The sequence below is a fragment of the Empidonax traillii genome, unplaced genomic scaffold (genome assembly GCF_003031625.1).
Source record: "Empidonax traillii isolate 1590-97213 ecotype Southwest subspecies unplaced genomic scaffold, ASM303162v1 scaffold624:size695616, whole genome shotgun sequence".
Taxonomy (NCBI): domain Eukaryota; kingdom Metazoa; phylum Chordata; class Aves; order Passeriformes; family Tyrannidae; genus Empidonax; species Empidonax traillii.
The window spans coordinates 326,938-347,060 of record NW_020955817.1 but is presented as its reverse complement, the minus strand read 5'-3'; the positions used below and the strand labels follow the sequence as shown (position 1 = coordinate 347,060).

General features: G+C 46.2%; 1 protein-coding gene across 2 annotated transcripts in view; it reads right to left on the bottom strand.

The window, feature by feature from the left end:
• The window catches only part of PLCD1 (phospholipase C delta 1), a 51,579-nt gene that overhangs the window by 10,380 nt on the left and 21,076 nt on the right, over nt 1-20,123 (bottom strand). For both annotated transcript variants that reach the window (XM_027898806.1, XM_027898805.1), the window contains exons 3-8: nt 16,242-16,470; nt 11,354-11,483; nt 7,358-7,586; nt 6,022-6,223; nt 4,096-4,240; nt 2,937-3,086 (exon numbers count right to left, since the gene is read on the bottom strand). In XM_027898806.1, the coding sequence (XP_027754607.1) occupies nt 2,937-3,086; nt 4,096-4,240; nt 6,022-6,223; nt 7,358-7,586; nt 11,354-11,483; nt 16,242-16,470 (1,085 nt within the window). The remainder of the gene's footprint in view (nt 1-2,936; nt 3,087-4,095; nt 4,241-6,021; nt 6,224-7,357; nt 7,587-11,353; nt 11,484-16,241; nt 16,471-20,123) is intronic.

Here is a 20,123-nt window from a genome sequence, read left to right as displayed (position 1 = left end):
GCTCTGCTGAGCAGATCCCTTGTCTTAGGAGGAAGCATTAGCTGAAATACTCAATAAATATTCTCCAAGTAGACCATAAAGCTATTCCAACTGTGTCTGGCAAGCCCAAGGTTGAGTACAGCCTAAGAAAAGGCTACAAGGACACTGGATTCCACTGAGAACGTGCCGTGGAGCAGTTGCTTTAATAAATGCAACTCTTGCCCTTTTTCACATTCCCTCTAAATGGCATTGTCTTATTTCTCCACAGGTGGAGCTCCCCTGCTCTCCCACCTTTTCCACTGCAGGCTGAACAAGCTCAGCTCTGCAAGTGAAATGGTTCTGACACATGGCCTCGCTTCCTTTTGGGAGTCTGTGGATTGGCACATGGCAGCCAGGGCAGCACTGCTGATTTTATCAGCAGCAGCAGAGCTGTTATAATGAGCACAGGATTTTAAAAGATCCACGTGTTTATCCTACCTGAAAGTTTCCTACCCCCTAACAAGCAGCCTGAAAGCCACAGCAAGGTCTGAGTTCCAGTTTTCATCTCAGTGGGAATGGAGGATCTGCAAGGTGATCCACCTCATCAAACTTTCTGGGCTTTCAACACCTCCTTCAGAGTCAACAGAGAGAACCAAACACTCCCAGGGTGTGATTCTTCTCATCTGTTTGGACAAACACTTATGAGGAGGTTGGACCACACCTCCAACTCCCTCTGACTGTATTAACTGTTTCTCAAAGGAGCCCTAAGTAAAGTGCTCACATACACGGATATGCAGGGTCTGAGCATTGCTGCCTTACATGCCGTTCTCAGGGTAAGGACACCCATCCCTCCAGACTTCCGAAAAGCTGTCAGGAGTAACGTGCTCACAGTCATCAGGAGATACATCTGATACACTGAAGAGTTGCCTGCGACACTGGGAGCTGGTTTGGTCTCATTCCAGGACTGGGGCTTTGCAGCATTTCCAGCTGGGATGTAGGGATAAGGGAAAGGGGCTGGGCAGATCCCTGTGCAGATCAGGGATGAGGCAGAAGGTAACAAGCCATCAGAAAGGCAACGAGAAACACAGACTGGATCTGCTCCTCCCTGCAACCCCAGCACTGCCTGGAGCTTTTATGTGGCTTTTGGCCTTTTATCCTGCAGCCTTTAATTTACTATTGGGACCTAAAGGCAGCAGCTTGAGGGAGATATTTAGACAGGCTGTGTAGCCCAACACTGTTCCTGAATGGAGCCCAACAAATCAGATTCCTGCCTCGGGCTGTGGAATGGATCGTTAGCACAAATCCAAACCCTGTCGATCTTCCTTTAATTACTGACATTGCCCTGCTAACACAATCGGCAGCAATCCTTCCACTGTTTGTATTTACAGCCTTTCAGCCCTTTTCCCAGTGACAGATCCCACCCTTTTTCTGATATACAAAATACCACCTTGTCCCAGCCTTCCTCACGTCAACTTTCACAAGAGAGTGGAAAAGCCAAGAGGTTTATGGTTTGTTGGTTTAAGTTTTTGTCCTTAATGTTTCAGTTTCAATGTATTTTTCACCCAAAAAATCAGCCTTTCAGCCCTTAGCACTCTCCTGGTTCACACAGCAGGAAGGCAGAGGAAAAGTATCCGAGGGAAAAGGACAGGTCTTGATACACTGGCAATTTTTGTCCAATTAAACTAAACGGATCAATCCCTCCAATTGAGCATATCGGCCCAAATCCATTCCCTAAGGTAGATCTGGGCCACTGTGTTCCAGCTGGGGCCACGTGTCTGCTCGAGCAATCAGAGCAGGAGGCTGGATGAGCACAGGAATGGGAAAAACATCTTTGGGAAGCTGGGGTCATCCCCTTACACGCACAAATCATGCTTTTCTTTCCCAGGTGTTTCTCCTTCCTTTCATTGTCTCACTGCCCTGGTCACAAGGCAAGAGCTGTGAAAAGCCATCAGCAGCTTTCCTGATCCTGCACCAGGATAAACAGGGAGTCAGGAGGGGACACTTATTTTTTCCAAGTCACTAACAGCCTGCAGAGAGCTGTCTTCATGCTGGGTGTACCCTCACCCTGGCAGTCACTTCTCTCAATGCAGTCACCTTGTCCGTGCCAGAGTCGAGGTCCTGCTGCAGCAGCAGCAGCATTAAAAATCATGATTCATCCTAATTTATTGCCCTGGTGCTTAGGGACCAACCCAGATCAGCTTCCCTCTGTGCTAGGCATTGTATCAAATGAGGCATGACACTCCCAAACAAAAGGGGAAAGTTGGAAAAGGAAAACAGATAAAGGAGGATGGAGAACAAATACAGATGATATTTTGGGTGGATCGTTTTCCTCTCCTTTCTCCCCTGCTGGCTGCCAGTTTTTATCCCACCCACAAACTCCTTCCAGCTCTGGGTAGGCCAGCTCATCCAACTTCTGGCAAATGATTTCTTTAGCAAAAAAATGCAATTTAAAGGGAACTGCAGCTGCCCATAGAAACTTTGCCTGTTTCTGCAAAGTGCTTGAGAGAAAAGGAGGAAAAGAGGAAAGAAAGAAGGAAACAAAGAAACAAGGAAAGAAAACACAAACCAAAGGGCAGATGAATATTTAATTTGGCTTCTGTTTTGGAAACTTTTTTTTTTTCCATATCAAGATTTCATTTCCATTTCTTCCTAATTGTCAGCTAATGATTTTAAAGTGGTGGTCCACTGTTGAGGGCTGTGTATTTCCTTCCCCTTGCAAGGTCAGAGCTCAGCTCCCAGCCTGACAGCTGCCCTGAATCAAAGGGGCACCTCTAGGCAGCCTCCTGCTTTCCCTTGTCCTTCATGGGCATCTCCATCCCCACCACTCCAGGCCACTCTCAGTGGGAGGACACTTTGTGCTTGATACATTTTTAGGCTACTTGTTCCGGTTTTCCCCTTGAGTTTTGAGCACTCGGTGAGAACACAAACTTCCTCCTTGTTCCACCTTCAGAAGGCAGTGCTAGAGAGGCCTTGCTTACCTCTGGGGAGGGGAACTGCGATTTGTTTCCATCCACTGGGGCAACCAAGAGCATGTCCTGGAAGATGCTCGTCATGTGCTGAGCCATGACCTTCTGCTGGTCGACGCTGCAGTGGTTCTCCAGGGAGATGATGACAGGGTACTGTGAGGTCTAGGACAAGACAGCAACACACACCTTCAGTGAACTCTGCAATACCACCAGTTTCTGGTGTAAACCTCAGTGCTGTTTGCTCGGGAAATCAGTGTCAACAGTAGGGTCTAAATTCTGCTAAAACGAACATTTGTTAAAAATGAGCAAATTTAACCACGCAGTAGCTACTCAGGTCTCTGCTGATGCCTTCCAGAGACGATGAGCCAATGGACAGGGCACCAGGACGGGTCAGGATGCATCCCACAGACTTTCTGGGACACTTTGGTGAGGCTCCCCTTGCCTCCATTCTCCGCTTGCACTGCGGGTCCGAACACCTTCCTACCTCAGAGGAAAGACAGGGAAAGGGGGCTTTGAAATCACCGGGTTTGCTCAAATCCTGAGGTGGCATGAATCCTTCCTCCATTCCTGCACAGGCCTGATCTGGCTCCCTGTGCCCCCCCTAAGCCATTCTGTGTGCTGAAGGCATTGTCATTATTGTCACTGTCACTCCTTTAGAGCCCCAAAGGAAACTTGGTGCCAGCTCCCAAGAGCACCGAAGGAAAATAGCGGAAAATCTCGTGAGTCTGGACAGACCCAACGTTTTCTGAAGGCTGCTGGCCCAGCACTGCCATGCAAGACTCCAGACCTGCAGAGTAGAAGCAGTCCTTCACATCTAAAGGGTGGGTGGGTTCCTCTAAACTAGAAACAGACCCTAAGACATCAAAGCCACATAAATTATGGGCTTGTTTGCGTTTCCCACCAGGTGGGCTCAAGACACCAGGTATCATTTTCATTGCAGTGGTGTCCAGGATGCAGCTGTGCTGGTACACATTCAGACTCATCCTTGGATGGTGCTCTGCCTGAGCAGAAACTCCCATGAATGGATCTCTGCAGGAAGCAGAGCATGGATGCCCAGATAGGACACATCTTGTCCCCATGAGAAATTAGAAACCAATTGTTTCTGCTCTCTGCTGGGAGGGCAGAGATCTACATACAACATGAGAAATCTTAGAGGGTGCCTCGTCCTTACTTTGAAAGCATAGTTCTTGATGGCCTTAATGACATCGCTGAAGAGGATCTTGGAGGTGAGGGTGTAGCCGTGATAAATGACGGGCTCTGAGTTGGGGCCATCCCAGCAATCCAGCTCCACACAGCGGCAGCCTTTGGTGAGGGCTCTGGAAACAAAGAAGGGACCTGGTTGGGTTCTAAACCTTCTGCTCCGCCTCAGGATGAGGGTACGTCAGGCACAGGCACTGCCTGGGAAGACTAACGGGAAGCTCAGGGAGCAAGGGAGCTTGGAGAAACAGGAAAGCAGAGAGAGAAAGGACTGGATCAGAAGAGCTCAGTGTCGGCAAAGACAGCTCAAGGTTGAGCAAGGAAAGCACAGGAGGATCAGAGGAAGGAGGCAGTGGAAGTCCGAGCTAGAAATATCCAAAGAGTAAGACAAAGCAAGTGCCAGATGAGAAAGGAACACTCATGACTGTGCCCCAAATCTGTCCCCAAAGATGGTGAAGAGAAGAGAAAATCAAGAATGGCTGCACTGGAAGAATGAGAGTAAGACAGTCACCCTTAGAAGGCAGGTCACAGAGCCTGGATGATGTGTGTTCTTCATCTAGATCTGATACAACATGAGAGATGAATCCTCAGAGCTGGGAGGAAGGGAGCTCTGGGAACTCCACCATAGCTGGGAAGACTGATAAGTACTAGTTTCCCAAGCTGAGTCTACAGACTGAATTTCCACTTGAAATTCCCACCTCTCCATACCCATACTTTCATTTTAATTCCCTTTCAAATGCAGGTACCCCCCTTACCTGCCTAGGAGGTGATCTCATCTCTTTTACAGTAACTCCCTAAACATTTCAGATTACACAACTCATTTAACTCTTTGCAACAGAATCATAGAATACTAGAATGGTTTGGGTTAGGAGGGACCTCATCCCATTCCAACTCCCTGTCATGAGAAGGGACACCTTCCCCTAGACCAGGTTGCTCTGAGCCCCATCCAGCCTGGGCTTGAACACTTCCAGGGATGGGGCATTCACAGCTTCTCTGGGAAACCAGTTCCAGAATAATGGGATTTTTTTTCTTTTTTCTTTTTTTTTTTTACAACCAAAACATACATCTATAATTTTAAGATACTTTATGAGGAATTTAAAGAGCTACTGGAAAGCAACTTTTTTCCAGATTTCACTCCATACAATTTTGGCCTTGTGAGTCTAGACAGTCATTGCTCCTGAGAATCAGGTAAGTCATAAACAAAGACAGAATTGCAGTAATTGAGTTGCTTGTAAGGAAACACTAAGGCACAGGTCACAGCAGGAGTAATGTAAGGTGGTTGTGCAGGTTAGTAAAGGTCACTGCACTCATCAGGCCATGAGACATTCGATAACAGTCGTTGTTAAAGGCAGAAGGAGGCAACATCTAATGTTCTGTCCAGGGATGCTGTGGGAACATCTGAGATGCTAGAGAGGGACCAGGCGTAAGTTTCCTGGCTCCTTGCAGTCCCTACAGAGACCTGCAGCTCTATCCCAGAAATCTTTGCATCTCTTTAAGTTCCTTGCACTCCCTTGTGCTGTGTTCTGGGGAATGCAACATCCCCCCTCAGCCCCATGCTTTGAAAACAATCCAGCCTCCACATGACTGCAGGTACTTCAAACTCTTCTCAAAATGTAGTAATCGTGTCTCTAACGGTCAGGAGGACACCATGTGGGGGCCCAGCAGAGACCCAGGTCAAAGTGCTACGAAAAGAGGGGGGGCAGCACAGCCAACCTGGTTTGGAAACAGCTCACCCTGGTGTGAACGTGGGTCAGTCCACATTACCTGGTTTCAGGGTGGGAGGCTGATCCTCTTGATCCTCTTGCATCTAGCAGTTTTAAATGCACCTTATGTCTTCCGTAAGAGAGGGGACAACCTCCCCCACACACATAAACACACACACAACACACACACACTTTACCTGATATAGGCTTCTGTGCTGCTTGGGCCTGTGAGCTGGTCTTCCATGAGATAGGTATTGTGTGAGGATGACACCAAGTAGTGACTGAGAGGCTGGGTCATGTCCTGGTACACTTTACGGTGGGAGGGGTTGAATATGTTCCCCTCGTCAGACAGCAGGTACATCAGGAAGCCGTCCTTGGTCATGGCGTTGCCCCTCTTGGCTGCCAGACAAACAGACAGAAACCCCACACTGAGAATCCGACACCACCAGCTCGTGCCGCCGTCTCCACCCCGATGATCCCCGCTGCTCTTCCAAGGGATGTCACAGGCAAAATGTGCTCCCTGGGCATTCCAGCTAATAGCAAAGATACTGGAGCTGCTCACAGGATGGTGACAGCCTCATCTGCCTGGAAATGCTTTTAAAGCCCATTCACAAGCATGGCTTTTTATGACACTGTCCTTGATAACGTCTTAGAAGTGTCAAAGACAGCCCTTACCTCATCTCTCTCTAGAGAGTTACAGTATAAAAATCTCCATTAGGGCATTTCAAGGTTTCTCTGAACCCAGAGAACTTGTCAGATGTCTAAACACAGCCAGATAAATCCTGTCCAGATTATCCAAGGAATACATGATTTGCAAAGAGGAAGCACAAAATTATCCCCAACTTTTGGGTGGAATTGATTTCTCCCCATCTTGAGGGACTGAGAGAGATCTCAGCCTAATCCTAAGGTCTGATAGTTCCAAAGCCTTGTCCCGCTCCTAGGGGAACACCAGGGTAGTGCAAAAACAGCCCATGATCCTGAGTTGGTTCCTTGAACACATCCTCCAAGGTGCTCCAGACTGATGGTTCACCTGCATTCTGAGCAGACACAGTTCCGTGACTGCCCCTCTAAACAGCTGTCACCTCCTTCCTTGGCCCTCAACTCACAGATCTCTTCACTTGTTGGCTTTTCAGGTGCCCATATTTAAGACCTTCTGCCTCCACCCCAGCTTCTGGAGAACAGAAATGTTACTACATTCTCAACCCTGAAAAGCCACGTGAGGTCTTGGCATTTGAATAACCCATCCGAGTCTTTCCCTTGGGATTTTCATCACCCTCTGGCCATCTCTGAACCAAACCCTCTCCAGCTGCATGGTGTACCCAAACCAAAACTGAAAAGAGCTGTTTCCCAAGCACTGCTCTGCCCTCCTCTCCTAGAACTGCTAATGTTGTTCCCCTAGGACAGTGGTGTTTTAGAAGCAGCTGAGAGGAGAAAATAACACACACGACTGCAGAAGAAAGGAGCAGTAACACCATTCATAGTTCATCAAAAAAGCAAGATTTTGAACCAAACCAGCCAAGGTTATCAACCTACCTCTTTCATTGGGCTCATATTTCTGAATTAAGGCAGGGGCAGCAACAACAGCATCTTCTTCCTGCTGCATCTCATAGAGGAACCTCACGAGGTTCTGGCAGGACATGAACCCTTCTGTATCTGAGTACATTTGGAAGATGTTGTCTATCTCCTTCCTCTCTGTCAGTATCTTGTAAAATTCCTCTATCTCATCATCCTCCAGAGCCTCTGTTTTGGACTTGTCACAGTGCTGTAAACGTAGAGGGGAGAAGGAGTGAAAACCTTCTTTCCTTCTGGCATACGCCAGCCGTAATCTGCACCAGGGCTACACAACGCAGAACACAAAATAATTGGAAGACAGTTACTGCCCAGCGAAGGAGAAGCACTTGGTCAATGACAGTGGCTCTCACTGACAGGGCCAACAGTCATACAACAGCTACAATTATTAGCATTTACTCATGTTAGCAGCGTGACCAAAAGCACCAGGCGTGGCCCTGAGTTCCATCGCACGGGGTGCTGCGCAAACCTTAAGCCAGAAGGACAGCTCAGGACAATTTAAGCACAAATCAAGGTTCAAGAGAAATGTAGCTCTTGATCTCAAGAGGAATACAGGAAACAATTAGCTCCCTTAAACTATGCCTAGAGATTTTGGCCTAAAATCCAGTAAGTGAAGTGAAAAGGAGCTCGGCCTTAGTGGGTCTGAGCTCAGGGCTCAGGAGGCTGCCAAGTAGGAGGGTTGGTTGCAAAGATGGCATCAAAACCAACTTAAAAAAAAAAAACAAACCACACACACAAAAAACTACTAAATATGCACATTTAGATATGAAAAAAATCCGTCTTTCCATTCTCATCCAAAACTCAAGCAACAAACTCTCCACAAAATTTGAAATCAGACACCATCTTCTCAAGGAGCTGTAATTCAAATTCTCCATGCCCCCATCTTCCTCTGTGGTTTGAAACTTTCCTCTAGACAGCAGCTCTCACAGAGCACCACAGCCAAGGACTCGATTGGCCATGAATGACTAGGAGCTTGGGATATGCATTTTAGTGTCTCCATGAAGGACAACAGCTTTTCCAATAACAAGTATTTCCAGTTTATTTAAAACACTCTCAGGTTCAATTTTTCATTAGAAAATGACTTTTTTTTTTTTCCTGTGGCAAATCCTGATATTAGTTTTGTTGTTTGTTCCTAGTAGAATTCTTCAACTTGTCAAACCAGAGGAATTAAATCGCTTTCCATCCTTGATCCCTTGTGACAGACTGAGCTGTTTTCCTGGCTTTTATGGCCAAAATGCTTGTCTCAGTTTAACCAGTCATGATACTAATCTCAACCTAGCTCTGCCAGTGATCTCAGCGGTGGCCACGGTGGCTTTGGCAGTGCCCCAAGCAAGATGATGAGGGACCTCCATCTTTGTCAAATCCTCCCCTGCAGTCCTTCACTATCTGTTTATGCAGCATATATATACCCAAAGAAAATTATCATGATGCTCAGCATTTCACAGACTGAAGTGGCAGGAGTGAAAAGAGTTCCACTTGTCCTGATTTCAGAATCTGCTGAGTAGAAGGCACGGGCTCATCTCAGGGATGGGACAACCTGTGACATGCTCAGTACTACAGACACCTTCAAATAAGGTTTGAGGGTCCAGGAACTGCCTTTTCCTTGCTTCCATGTCTATGCTCCTGTGCTGTGGCCTTGGCTGATCTCTCGAGCTGAGCTGAGCATGATGCTTAGCAATTGCAAAAGGAATATAAAGAGGGAAAGCAACTGGTAGAGATTGTGGGGATGTCATGAATTACAGGTGTTCTTTGCTTTAAGACGCGACGGGGGAAATGATGGGATATTACTTCTACAAAAGTGGCATTTTAAGTGATCTGCCTTGGGAATTCTGTTCATGAGTAGTCATTAAAGGTTATGATGAAAAGAGGACAATAGGATTGGCATCCTAATCAAATGCCAGGAAGGATCAGATGCATGGTATAAAAGTGGGTTCCCTCTGCTTTGGTTGCAAGATCTCCAAATGAGAAAGAGAATCTCAACCCAAAATCCTGTGTTTTGCCCCACATGTCTGTATCATGAACCATAAGTACTGAATGACCCTCAGTCTGCCACAAAAAGCACCTTCCTGATGCACCAGAATGAATATTCAGGTTGAAATGAAGTGAGCAACGAGAGGAGCTTTGCACAATTTCTGGTTGCATTGCAAATGTCTTACTCAAGAGTGTTTCAGACCCAGATGTGGACACATTATGTGATGGAAGGCAAGAATAATGTGAGAACTTGCCCTGCAGCCCTCTCCTGAAGTTCTGATCACCCTTCCTTCCTGTGACTAAATGAAGAAAAGCTCACCAAGGCAGAAAAGAGTAACCTTTTAATAGGCTCTTAAGTCTCAGCCCATCTAAGCTGAGGCAGGATGTAAACTGAAAATGTAATTGCTTTAGGAGCAAGACAGACTCTTCCTGGAGGCAAATCAGCCCTCAGGAGATCTGAATTAACCTCCAAAGAGCCTCTCTTTCCAGTGCCTATACAGGAAGCTTAACAATTACATGCCTAATGATGGCACCTCAGCTACCTACCAGCATTTCAGTGGGTTGAATCAAGGTCTAGCAATTACTTGGGAGTTCTTAAGCAAAAAGAACTGAACTTCATCAAGTTTCCTCTCCTAAAGCTCCCTTGTAACTCCTGTTACTGCAAAAGAGGTTCATTAAATGAGAGGCGACCGTGCCTCTAAAATAAAGGTTTGGTTTTCAGGTTTGTTTTTTTGTGGTTTATTTTTGAGATTGTTTATGTTTAAAGATGTAGGGAGTGATTCATCTCACATAAGTGACATGTATCCTTTAGGATGAGGTGAATCACACCCTGGTCTCTACTGGCTTCACTTGCACAGACTCTAAGGCAGTGTCAAGTGTTGGTGCTGACTCCACTGGAGTCATGCAACTCATTCAGAGGATTCCCAGCCTTCCTGCTCTCCTTCCAGGGTCTTCCTGAGCGGGGAATAAAGGATGGGATACACCAACCAGAGCTGACAGTACATCTGGATGATTTTGCAAGCAGAAATTCTTTAAGATCTGCTGATGACCTTCCCCCCAGTTCCTGCAGAGCTACCAGAGAGAGAGACACCTCCAGAAAAGAAGGATTATGAAACTTGAAGCTCCTTTGGTGGAAGGCTATTTGCTCACAGGAGGGAGGGGGAGAACAACTGCCCGGTGCCCGAAACCACCCACGTGTTTACCAGTGATGAGAAGAAAGCATTTCTGAAACAAACTGCACTCCCATTAATTCAAATCCTGCTTCAGACAGGATGGAAGTTTGGAAATTGTCCAGATGTTTTATCTCACCTCAGCAGGGTGGATTCTTCAGAGAGAAACCAAAGGCTTAACAAGTGAGAATTTTTTCATCCCTTTCTTATCATCTGATAGGCTCAGCCTGCAAGCCAAATCTTGAGAATTTAGAGGTGAATGTCCCTGACCAGATTAAATATGCCTTGGGAGTATTAAATCAATCAGACTGATCCAGGCTTGGGTACAATTCTACACATCTATTGTGGATCTGGAAAGGGTTTTTTTTCTCAATTTGTACTTTGTTTATATGCGTCACTTGGCACCCTCCCCCTCTAAGGGGATGAGGATCTGGGTTCACAAATGCAACCAAATTTCAGCCAGACTGAGGCACTGATGTGTGGTCATGGCACACAGAACTCCTGAATCACCTGGGACTAAAAGTGTACTTGAACTTTGCTTTTCCCTTTTTTCCTTGCATTATCCATGTTTGCATCTCATCTTCTGCACTGAGGCAAAACTGGGCAACAATCATGAAGCTTTTAACACACCCTCACCAAAAATATTGTTCTGGCCTAACTTAGTGGGAATCTGCTGAGCACCAAAAACTGAGAGTCCCTCCTTAACACAAGAAAAGAAGCCCAGAGTTCACTTTAGGTCAGGTCTCCAACCCAAGCTGAAAGCTGTGGGAGATCTTGACCTCCACCAACAGCAAACACTTGATCTGCTTGCTCCCTTTACCTGGAAAATCTTCTTGGCATGATAGTCATCGACTTCAATGTTCACTTCTTTCAGGAAATCTTTGAGCTCTTTCAAGCTCATCTTGTTGTCTTTGTTTTTATCAGCTTTCCGCAGGCAGGTGTGAATCCAGCTGCAGGGTGATGTAAGGAAATCTTTCCAGGTCAGTGCCTACCCTAAATACCACCCTTCTGCTGCACATGCCAGGGGGGAAATCCTCTTCTGAAGGCTCTGAACCACCCCTCCAGCTGCTGTAAATCAGCACAGTCCCCCCTGAACAGCTGAAATCATCTCACCTTCTGCTCCAACAGAGCAAAACGGTGCTTTGGCAGAAGGGAAATGTGCTGTGATACAAGGAATCATGACCTGGGAGAAGCTTTTCACCATCTGGCCAAGGCTGGATCAGCTCTCTTTACCCTGTAGGAGTTTCTGGCCACGGCCAGAAACAGCCTGATTTCTCTTTTATGACAGAAAGTACATTCTGCTCCAGACAGTTAAAAGGGGAGAAAGGAAAGAATGAAAAGAGCTCCCAAGAGGAGCTTGGTAAACTCATTGTTACAGATTTGGTCAATATTCAGTATATCACAGGGAACACTGAACTCCAAAAGAAGCGTTAGTATTAATTTTTGAACTCACCTTCAGCTTCTCTACATTTTTAGGAATTTCTACCTATCTGCCCTGAGAACTTTGCTGTGAGCAGAATTAAACCAAACTCTGTGGGTTTCGGCTTCCCCTCGTGAAAGCACAGTGTCTATTGCTGTGTTGTACCGGGATAACAGTTCATAAAAGCTTGGGTTTTAATCACTTTAGTATATCTGTGGACCTGGAGTAATTGCTATAAAAATGAGCTTTTTAATGTGATGTCATAATTTAAACTGGTTCTCCCATTTTCTTTAGTCTCTTGGGAAAGTAATTTTAGAGAGTCGAGATACACTGCAGTTTTAAACAACAAAAAAACATGGGTTTTTTGCATCATGGAACTGACTGTCTAATTTGCTTTACTGTCAAATAAGAAAGGTCATCCAGAAAAAATATCTACTTTTCAATAGGAAAAAGGATCAAAGCAAAAATTTGATCTCCGTGAATGTAACCTTCCACTTCTTGCGTGGCTTCAAACCCATCCTAGAAAAACTTCAAAAAAAATGCCCAACCTGAATGTCAATCAGAGTAAAGCTGAGGATTAGCAAATACCAGCTGAGGCATATAGTCCTGTAACATTTTAACTGGGCCTTTCAAAATGACCCCAAAAAAAGGGCATCAACAGCCTTAGGGGCTGTAGACATAACCTGAAACAGAGTGTTCACCACGGCTTCCACTGCATTCAAACATTTCCTAGCGATGGAAATATGTGTGAACTGTTTGCAAGTATTGTTTGTCTCATGGAAAGTTGAACTCTCTGGCTTTAAAAATCTTGGCAGGTGCTAAGCAATGACCTCACCCTGCATCCGTCTTAGCCTGGTAATATTAATATTCCCCTTCTTTAGGCATGGAAACCAAAATAAAGACAGGCTAGGTTTTCCCTGCTCCCAAGGACACTCCAGGGCCCTGAACCAGGCTCTGGCTTGGATTGATTCTTCCCAGAAAACCATGTTTGAGTCATGAAGCTCCCAAGAGCAGAGGATGGGAGCACACCACATCCACTCCAGGGTGTGCAGGACACCCCCTCCACCAGCTGTGCTCCAAAGAGGGTCTGCTCAGGCTGGGAACGTGGTGCCCTCAGTGGTGCCACCCATTCACACCCAACCCTGCACCTCAGCTCCCCTTCACAGCCTTCCCTAAAAACAACAGGCAGGAGTAAAGCCCAGCTCCAGCCAGCCAAGAGGAAATCCAGGAGCAGCAGGGTGGGATAACAGTATCTGTGCATAGAAACTGCTCTCTTCGTGCCAACCACTGCAAAAAAAAAAACACCTCACTTAAAAAGCCTGCACCACTTCCACTGGTCATGAGCACCCAGGATCAGGCACATCCCCAAAGTCCTCTCTGGAAGGCAATATTTGGGCAGTAAATGCATCTGCAGAAGAGCATGCCCAGGTCCCACCCGTGAATGGAAGATGCTTTCCTGTCAGATCCCTTCCCAGGAGGCTGAGAAATGCAGGAGGTAAATCAGAGAGCCCAGGAAGAGCCCAGACACACAGCGGGCCCTCACACTGCAAGGGCAAGCAGCAAAAAGAGAAAAATGAGAGTACAGACAACTGGGGCTTCAGCCTGTTGTGTCAGCAAGTATTTAATTTAATATACCCAAAAACTCCCATTCCATCTGAATACCCTCAACTCTGGGAGAGCTTAGAGGAGCTGGATCAACCAAGCACTTCCCGTCTGATGCAAAGGACAATTTTCAGGCCTGGCTGTGGATCTTTCTTTCACCTTGTGTGCCCATGTTGGGCCTGTGTGGACCAGGAAAAAGCTGCTCCCGTTCCTGTATCCATCCAGAGCGAGCCTGCTTCCTGCCTCTTGTTTTTAAAGGATATGCCAGCTCCAGGGCTACCACTTCTCTATGAGAAACCAAAGGGGGGGGGCGGTGATGACTGAAACTATCTGGCAGATATCCCGTGAACGTGCTCAGAACAGAAAATGCTGCAAAACCTTCTGGTAAGTGCTTTCAAACCAGAAAAGAAGCTCATACATAAATCCCAGAACCGAAGCAGACGGTGCCACCCTGCTCACATGAAAAGTCCTCTGTATTTTCTGCTCTGAAGCCTTCCCTGCACACATACCTGCAATATTTGCTAAATAACCCATGCCAGCTTGCTGCAGGGTTGAATCTGAGGCTTAATAAAGCACAACTGTGTGTAGAAGAACATCAGAAATGCTCACCAAGCACGTGGGAGGGTTTTATCTGGGTAGGAAAGCAGGACTGGACAGACATATAGAACACTCAATCAAGTCCCTTTCTACCACAGGCAACCCCACTGTATTATAAGCAGAGCAATCCCCACCTGAAAATAGCAGAGTTTTTGCTCTCAACACTTGTTTTCAAAAACTTGCACATTCCTTACTCGTTTTGCAAGGCTTTGAGAGGCTGGAAAAGATACAGTGCAAGTCAGTTCTCCAGTCATGGGGGACAGGCAGGGGACACAACACTTCCCCTCATCTCCTGACTCTTCCCCTTCTGTGCTCACAGATGCAAAGCACACTCCCAAGGTTTAAGCGAGATCTGAGCGAGCCCACACTGCCAAGCAAACCCGGTGAAGGCAGACTAAATTTAAAAAAAGCCAGGCTTTAATTAAACATCATCACATTTCAAATGAGATATCATGCTGTTCTGTAATTCCAGGTTACGTTAAATGGCCTGAGACAATCCCAGACTGGAAGCCAGCACTGCACGGTAATTACTCTTCCAGAAATATGGTTTGCCTACCCACCCTATTTAGCTTCGATTCTGCTTTCCAAAGACAGAGAGGCACTTTTCCATGCTGGAAATTTACAGCCTTCTTCCCTTGCAAATGTCATTGTTATTTCCCCCCCCCCCCTTAGCAATCTTGTCTCTTCTTATGGGGAAGTTTTTCAGCAATATCTTCAATTTGAAGTGCTCCAGGGACAGCTTTGTGTTACCCAAATTTTCCCCTACACACTGTGGGGTGGCTGAGGAGTGACCTTAGAGCCCAGAGCTTGAAAAACCATCCAAAGAGACACTCATAGTGCAGGAGATAAACACAGCATCCCATCCCAGGCACATCAGAACTAATGGAGTCTGATTCCTTTAAACAAACAGCACTACAGTTGTGCAAGTGCTTATTAGACTTCTAGAACCCACAGAAAAGTAAAGCCTGATGAAAGCTCAGCATTTATGCACCATCTCCTATCAGTACATTATTACCAAGCAGAGAACCCTCATGGGGTGAAGCCCTGACTGAGGGCAAGACCCCCTGTCTCCTGCTTAGGCTCAAACTCCAGCTCTGGGCTTTCCCCCAGCTGGGGATTTTGGATCTCCCCTCCCCTCCCCTCTGCAGATGCTTTGATGTTGAACAAGCCATGAAGCTCATGCAGCCTTCTCTCACCAAGAGAGAGGTCTGGTTTCCTCCCTGAAAGCTGGATTCCTATCTTTGGGAAGCTTAAAGGGACTTAATATTTTATGGCTGTCTCTGTCAAATCAGGGTGAAATCAGCCAGCAGGTCCATATTCACAGTCAGGGTCTCAGACACACAGGGACTGCAGCAAATCCACACACAGATATTCTCTCTTTTTACATGTGAGACCCATGGTCATAAAGCAACTTACTGAGCGAAATGCAGCCCCAGGGAGGGTTCCCTGTGAATTCAGCAGAGCTAAAACCTCACCCAATAACTCTCTCCCCATTTCATAAGGAATTTACTCTCCTTTCCTGATCTGCTCCTTTTCCTTTCTGATCTCTGCACAGTCACCAGAGCAACTGCAGATTTTTTCAGGGTAAAACCTCCTCCCATGCTGAGGCAAATTCAGAGTAATTTCACTGGAGTCAGTGGAGCTACCCCAGAGCAAATTTGGCAGTGAGAAGGATCAGTTCCCTTGCCTTGTATTACCCAGAAACACGATAAACAGTATGGGCTTTTCATGCCTTGCCAAGAAGTGCCTGTCCTGGAGTTCACTGCAATGCAAGTGAAACAGACCCCTGAAGAACACAAAAAAAATAATGATTGTTTTATCTGGAGCTTCATGAAAGAGGCAATTCTTTGCTTAAGGAGCTACATTAGGCCTGAATCCACTCTTGCTGGGTATCACCATAAAACAGGGGGGAAAAAGCACTGGAAACCAGGGAGTTTGCCTGGGTGCAAAAATCAGTGTGAGAGAAAACTCAGTGCCCAGGGCCAGCAGGGAAAAAAAAAAAAAAGGAGGTTATTCTACTATCTCCACCCACAGGGAAAGACAAGTGCATCTTTGTCTGTGATTAATCATTTTATAAGGCAAAGGATACTGTTGGAGTTTCTGTTTCTGGTTCATGGAGTTGCTGTGGGCTATGATTTTCCCAAGGCCAGAGATCCAGTGGTTGGCATCATCCTCTGAACTCGCAATGAGGTCCAGGTTTTTCCGCTGGTCTTTGAAGATGATGGAAAAGCAGCGATACTCTGGGACATCCTTGGCGTATTTTTCCATACCTTCTGTTTTATGGCCTGACCTCACATCCCGAATATCTTCAATGGAGACTGTGGAAAGAAAGCAGAGCCTGCTGTCAGCAGGGGTTCAGTCAGCCTTATCTTTCCTTGGTGAGGGATATTAAAAAATTACTCTTTCTCCTTTTCCTGAAGCCTCTGGAGGGTTCCCTTCCCTTTCCTCCCTTCGTCAAACTTTGGTACTAAAGAAAGCTCAAATCAAAAGGACCAGAAAGAGCAAGAGATTTTAAAAAGGAAAACTCTTTCCCCGTGTTCTTTACTTAACAAAGAAGCAGAATATGCACAAGGTGCCATACTGTGATACCCTGTTTGTGAGATACAAATCACTGCCAAGAGTTTGGTTCCGAGTCTTTGGAGCATCCCTGACTTGAGCATCCCTTGACTCATCACCCATAAGAATGGGAAGAGTGGGGATGTGCCTTGCTGTGAACGTCACCCCACAGGAAAATTCTGTAATCACAGAATGGTTGGGGATGGAAGGGACCTTAAAAATCATCTTGTTCCAAGCCCCTGCCATGGGCAGGGACACCTCCCACTAGACCAGGTTCCTCAGAGCCCCATCCAACTTGGCCTTGAACACTTCCAGGGATGGGGCAGCCACAGTCCCTCTGAGAAAATGGAGAGGTGACTTCAGTAAGATGAGGGCAGGGACCAAAATAGTCTTTCTTTAGGTTGCAAAAAAAGCGAGAAGGCACAATTTAAAATCCCATCTATTCTTCTCAGTCATACTAGTGCAAATTAGGGAGACAAAGACCAAAGCTTCTGAGCAGTCTGGTGTTACCCACACTCCATCCTCAGCCCAACCAAAGGTAGACTTAATCCTCCTTGCTGCAAGATAGGAAAACACCATATTCAACATCATCTTTCCCCATTTCCAATTAGGCCACTCAGCTGGTGGAAATGAGCCCTGAAGTTGCACCACATTTGCAAAAGGCAATCCAGAAGGAGCAGTGTATTAAGAGACTATTTTATTCAACAAATGTAGGTAATGCAGACCCCCCCACATTGCCCTGAGAGCATTCAGGTGCCCTCAAACTGGTTTATAATTAGGCCAACTTCTGGCAGCAACCACAGCCTCTTTTTGTCCTTCATGGTCCACTTGATACACATACAGAGCCCTGGCACAGGTTGCCCAGAGAAGCTGTGGCTGCCCCATCCCTGGAAGCGTCCAAGGCCAGGCTGGACAGGGCTTGGAGCAACCTGGGATAGTGGAAAGTGTCCCTGCCCGTGGCAGGAGGGTGGAACTGGATGGTCTTCAAAGTGCCCTCCACCTAAACCACTTAAGGATTCTCTGATTCTGTGAAAGGACTGAGAGGAAAGGATAGAAACTTCTTAACCACATTTGACTGATGAGAAACTTAACACCGAAGCGAGGATGGCACCTACACACAAAAAATGGCAAAAATGTTTGCAGAGTGCTGGATTTCACAACCAAAAAATCTCATGGCGTTTTCTTGGGTAGGAGACAGACCAGGTACATTTTCCAAACATCTGCCAATACTTGGGCACACCTAGAAACAACACACCTGAGAAATATTCAGCCATCTCCTATAACAAGTTTGCCAAAAGAAATAGACACAATCACAGGAAATGAAGGGGAAAAAGTGCTTAACTTCTACTCTACCTCAAACTGTAAATTACAGTTTAAAATTATTTCCTCTGTCACAGTTATGTGAGAACAATTTTATTTGAGCTTCTGTTGAAGGAGCTCTGTTGAAAAGCTGTGTGTGAGCGTAAAATATCTCCATCTCTTTATCTGAATAGGAAAAACTTGCCTTTAAACAGCCATTTCACCATTAAAGTGCCCAGTTCATTCAGAGTCAACACTGCAGAAAAACCCAACTCATTATCCACCCTGCACATTTTTAGCATGGCTGCCCTGGGATCATCCACAATTCATCAGACGCTCACTAGAGTTTGAAAACTTTCCTTTTTTTCCCCCAGAGCAGGCACAGAATGCTCAGCTGCTGAGGAAAAAGGGAAAAAAAAAAAAAAAACACCCAAAATTTCAGTCTTCAAAAATCACTGACTTCCCAAAACCAACACTTAACATTTGCTTCAAATTCTCTCCAGATGGCGGGGTGGTCAAACATCTTCCACAGCACTCTGTTGGTTTGCTTCCTATAGAAGGACACACCATGAGGATCTTCCCAGAGCTCCTCCCGGACAATCATGAGCCATTATCTTTGTGTGGTCTTTGATTATCACTTCCTAAAGGGCAACAGTTGAGCAGCTGAGGGGAGGGGAGGAAAAGGCTGGGTTGGGATGGGCTGCTGTGGAATTGTGTTATCTGGCCTATTTACCTTTGTGAAAAAGTTTGAGTCCTAAAGCCTGGAGATTTTGCCCTTTAATTAGGACACTGACCAAGTGATAGAGGCTGAGCCTCGGGTAGAACCCTTAACATAAAGCATGGTATCACGTTTGGACAGACTCAGAAAGTCAAAAAGTTTAGTTGCATCCTTTTATAGTCAATAGGGGAAAAACAAAAAAAGGAGCTTTTGGAAGATAAATGTTCTGTCCTATTTAAACAGAAACTTCAGACTAAGATAAATCATACCCTTAATCAATGGCTACAAGAGGCCCCTTGACCAGCAAGGAAGTCCAGGCTGAGCATCCCAGATGCAGAAGAATCCATAAATAAGTGATTCTCCTCCACTCTGGGTCTTTTCTGCTTATGGCAGTGCAAGTGGAAGGATCATCCTGTTATTCCTCGTCACCTGCCAACTGCTCACCACTGCTTGGCTCATAAGAGTTATTGTCCTTCAGAATGGCTAGTTAGTCTGCTTGTGCAATCAATCCCTAAACTTTGGGTTGGCAACAACCTCGTGTTTCCAAAACTAGAAAATCTGATGTGAAATATTGGAAATTTAGGAGGGATTCTTTGGAAACCATTACATGGCTTCGTGACTCCACTGGAAAAGAGAGCTGTGTGGGAGGAAAAGAAGATTGAAAACCTGTGTCTGGAAGGGCTGCCTTGATCTCTTTGAGGTGTGTTTAGAAGAGGATGATAAAGGTAACAGAGTTCCTCAATGCAGAAAAGATACAAGGAAGGCTGAAGAGCAGGATTGGTGTCCACTGTAGTCACATGAGACAAGGAGAGAAACTATCAACACAGGAACTGTCAAAAGAGCAGGGTAAGGGAGGACACTTTTTAAAGCTTTCCATAGCTTGGTCGTGTGTTTTCATCTATCAGTAAAAAAGCTGAAGCCAAAGGAGTCGGCCCAAGCCATCTGCAAAAGTTATCTCTTTTCTGGAAAATCTTAACCCAGCATGAGTACTTTATCAGCTGCCCCCAGGCAGCCAGTGCGCTGCATTAGCAGTCCCAAACTAACTGTGTGCTCAGCTGAGCTATCTGCGAGGAGAAATCAAAAATAACTGGGGGACAGACACGTCTCACAGCAGAGGAACACTCGCAGCAAATGCCCATCAATCACACAACCCTGCAACCTCCCTGTTCCTTCCCCGCCACGCCACAGCGGGGAGATAACCACAAGCAGAAGAGAATCTGGAAAGTTTGCATCTACTTCTCCCGAGTGTTTACGTCTGCCGAGGAGGTGGTTTGTACAAAGCCCAAAACATGACGCACGACCCGAGGAAGCTCGTGTTCTTCCTGGCCTCCAGACACAGAGCCACACAGGTTATGTCCTGGTCAGCCTTCCTGGCTGCTGTGGGTGCTGCCCAGACAG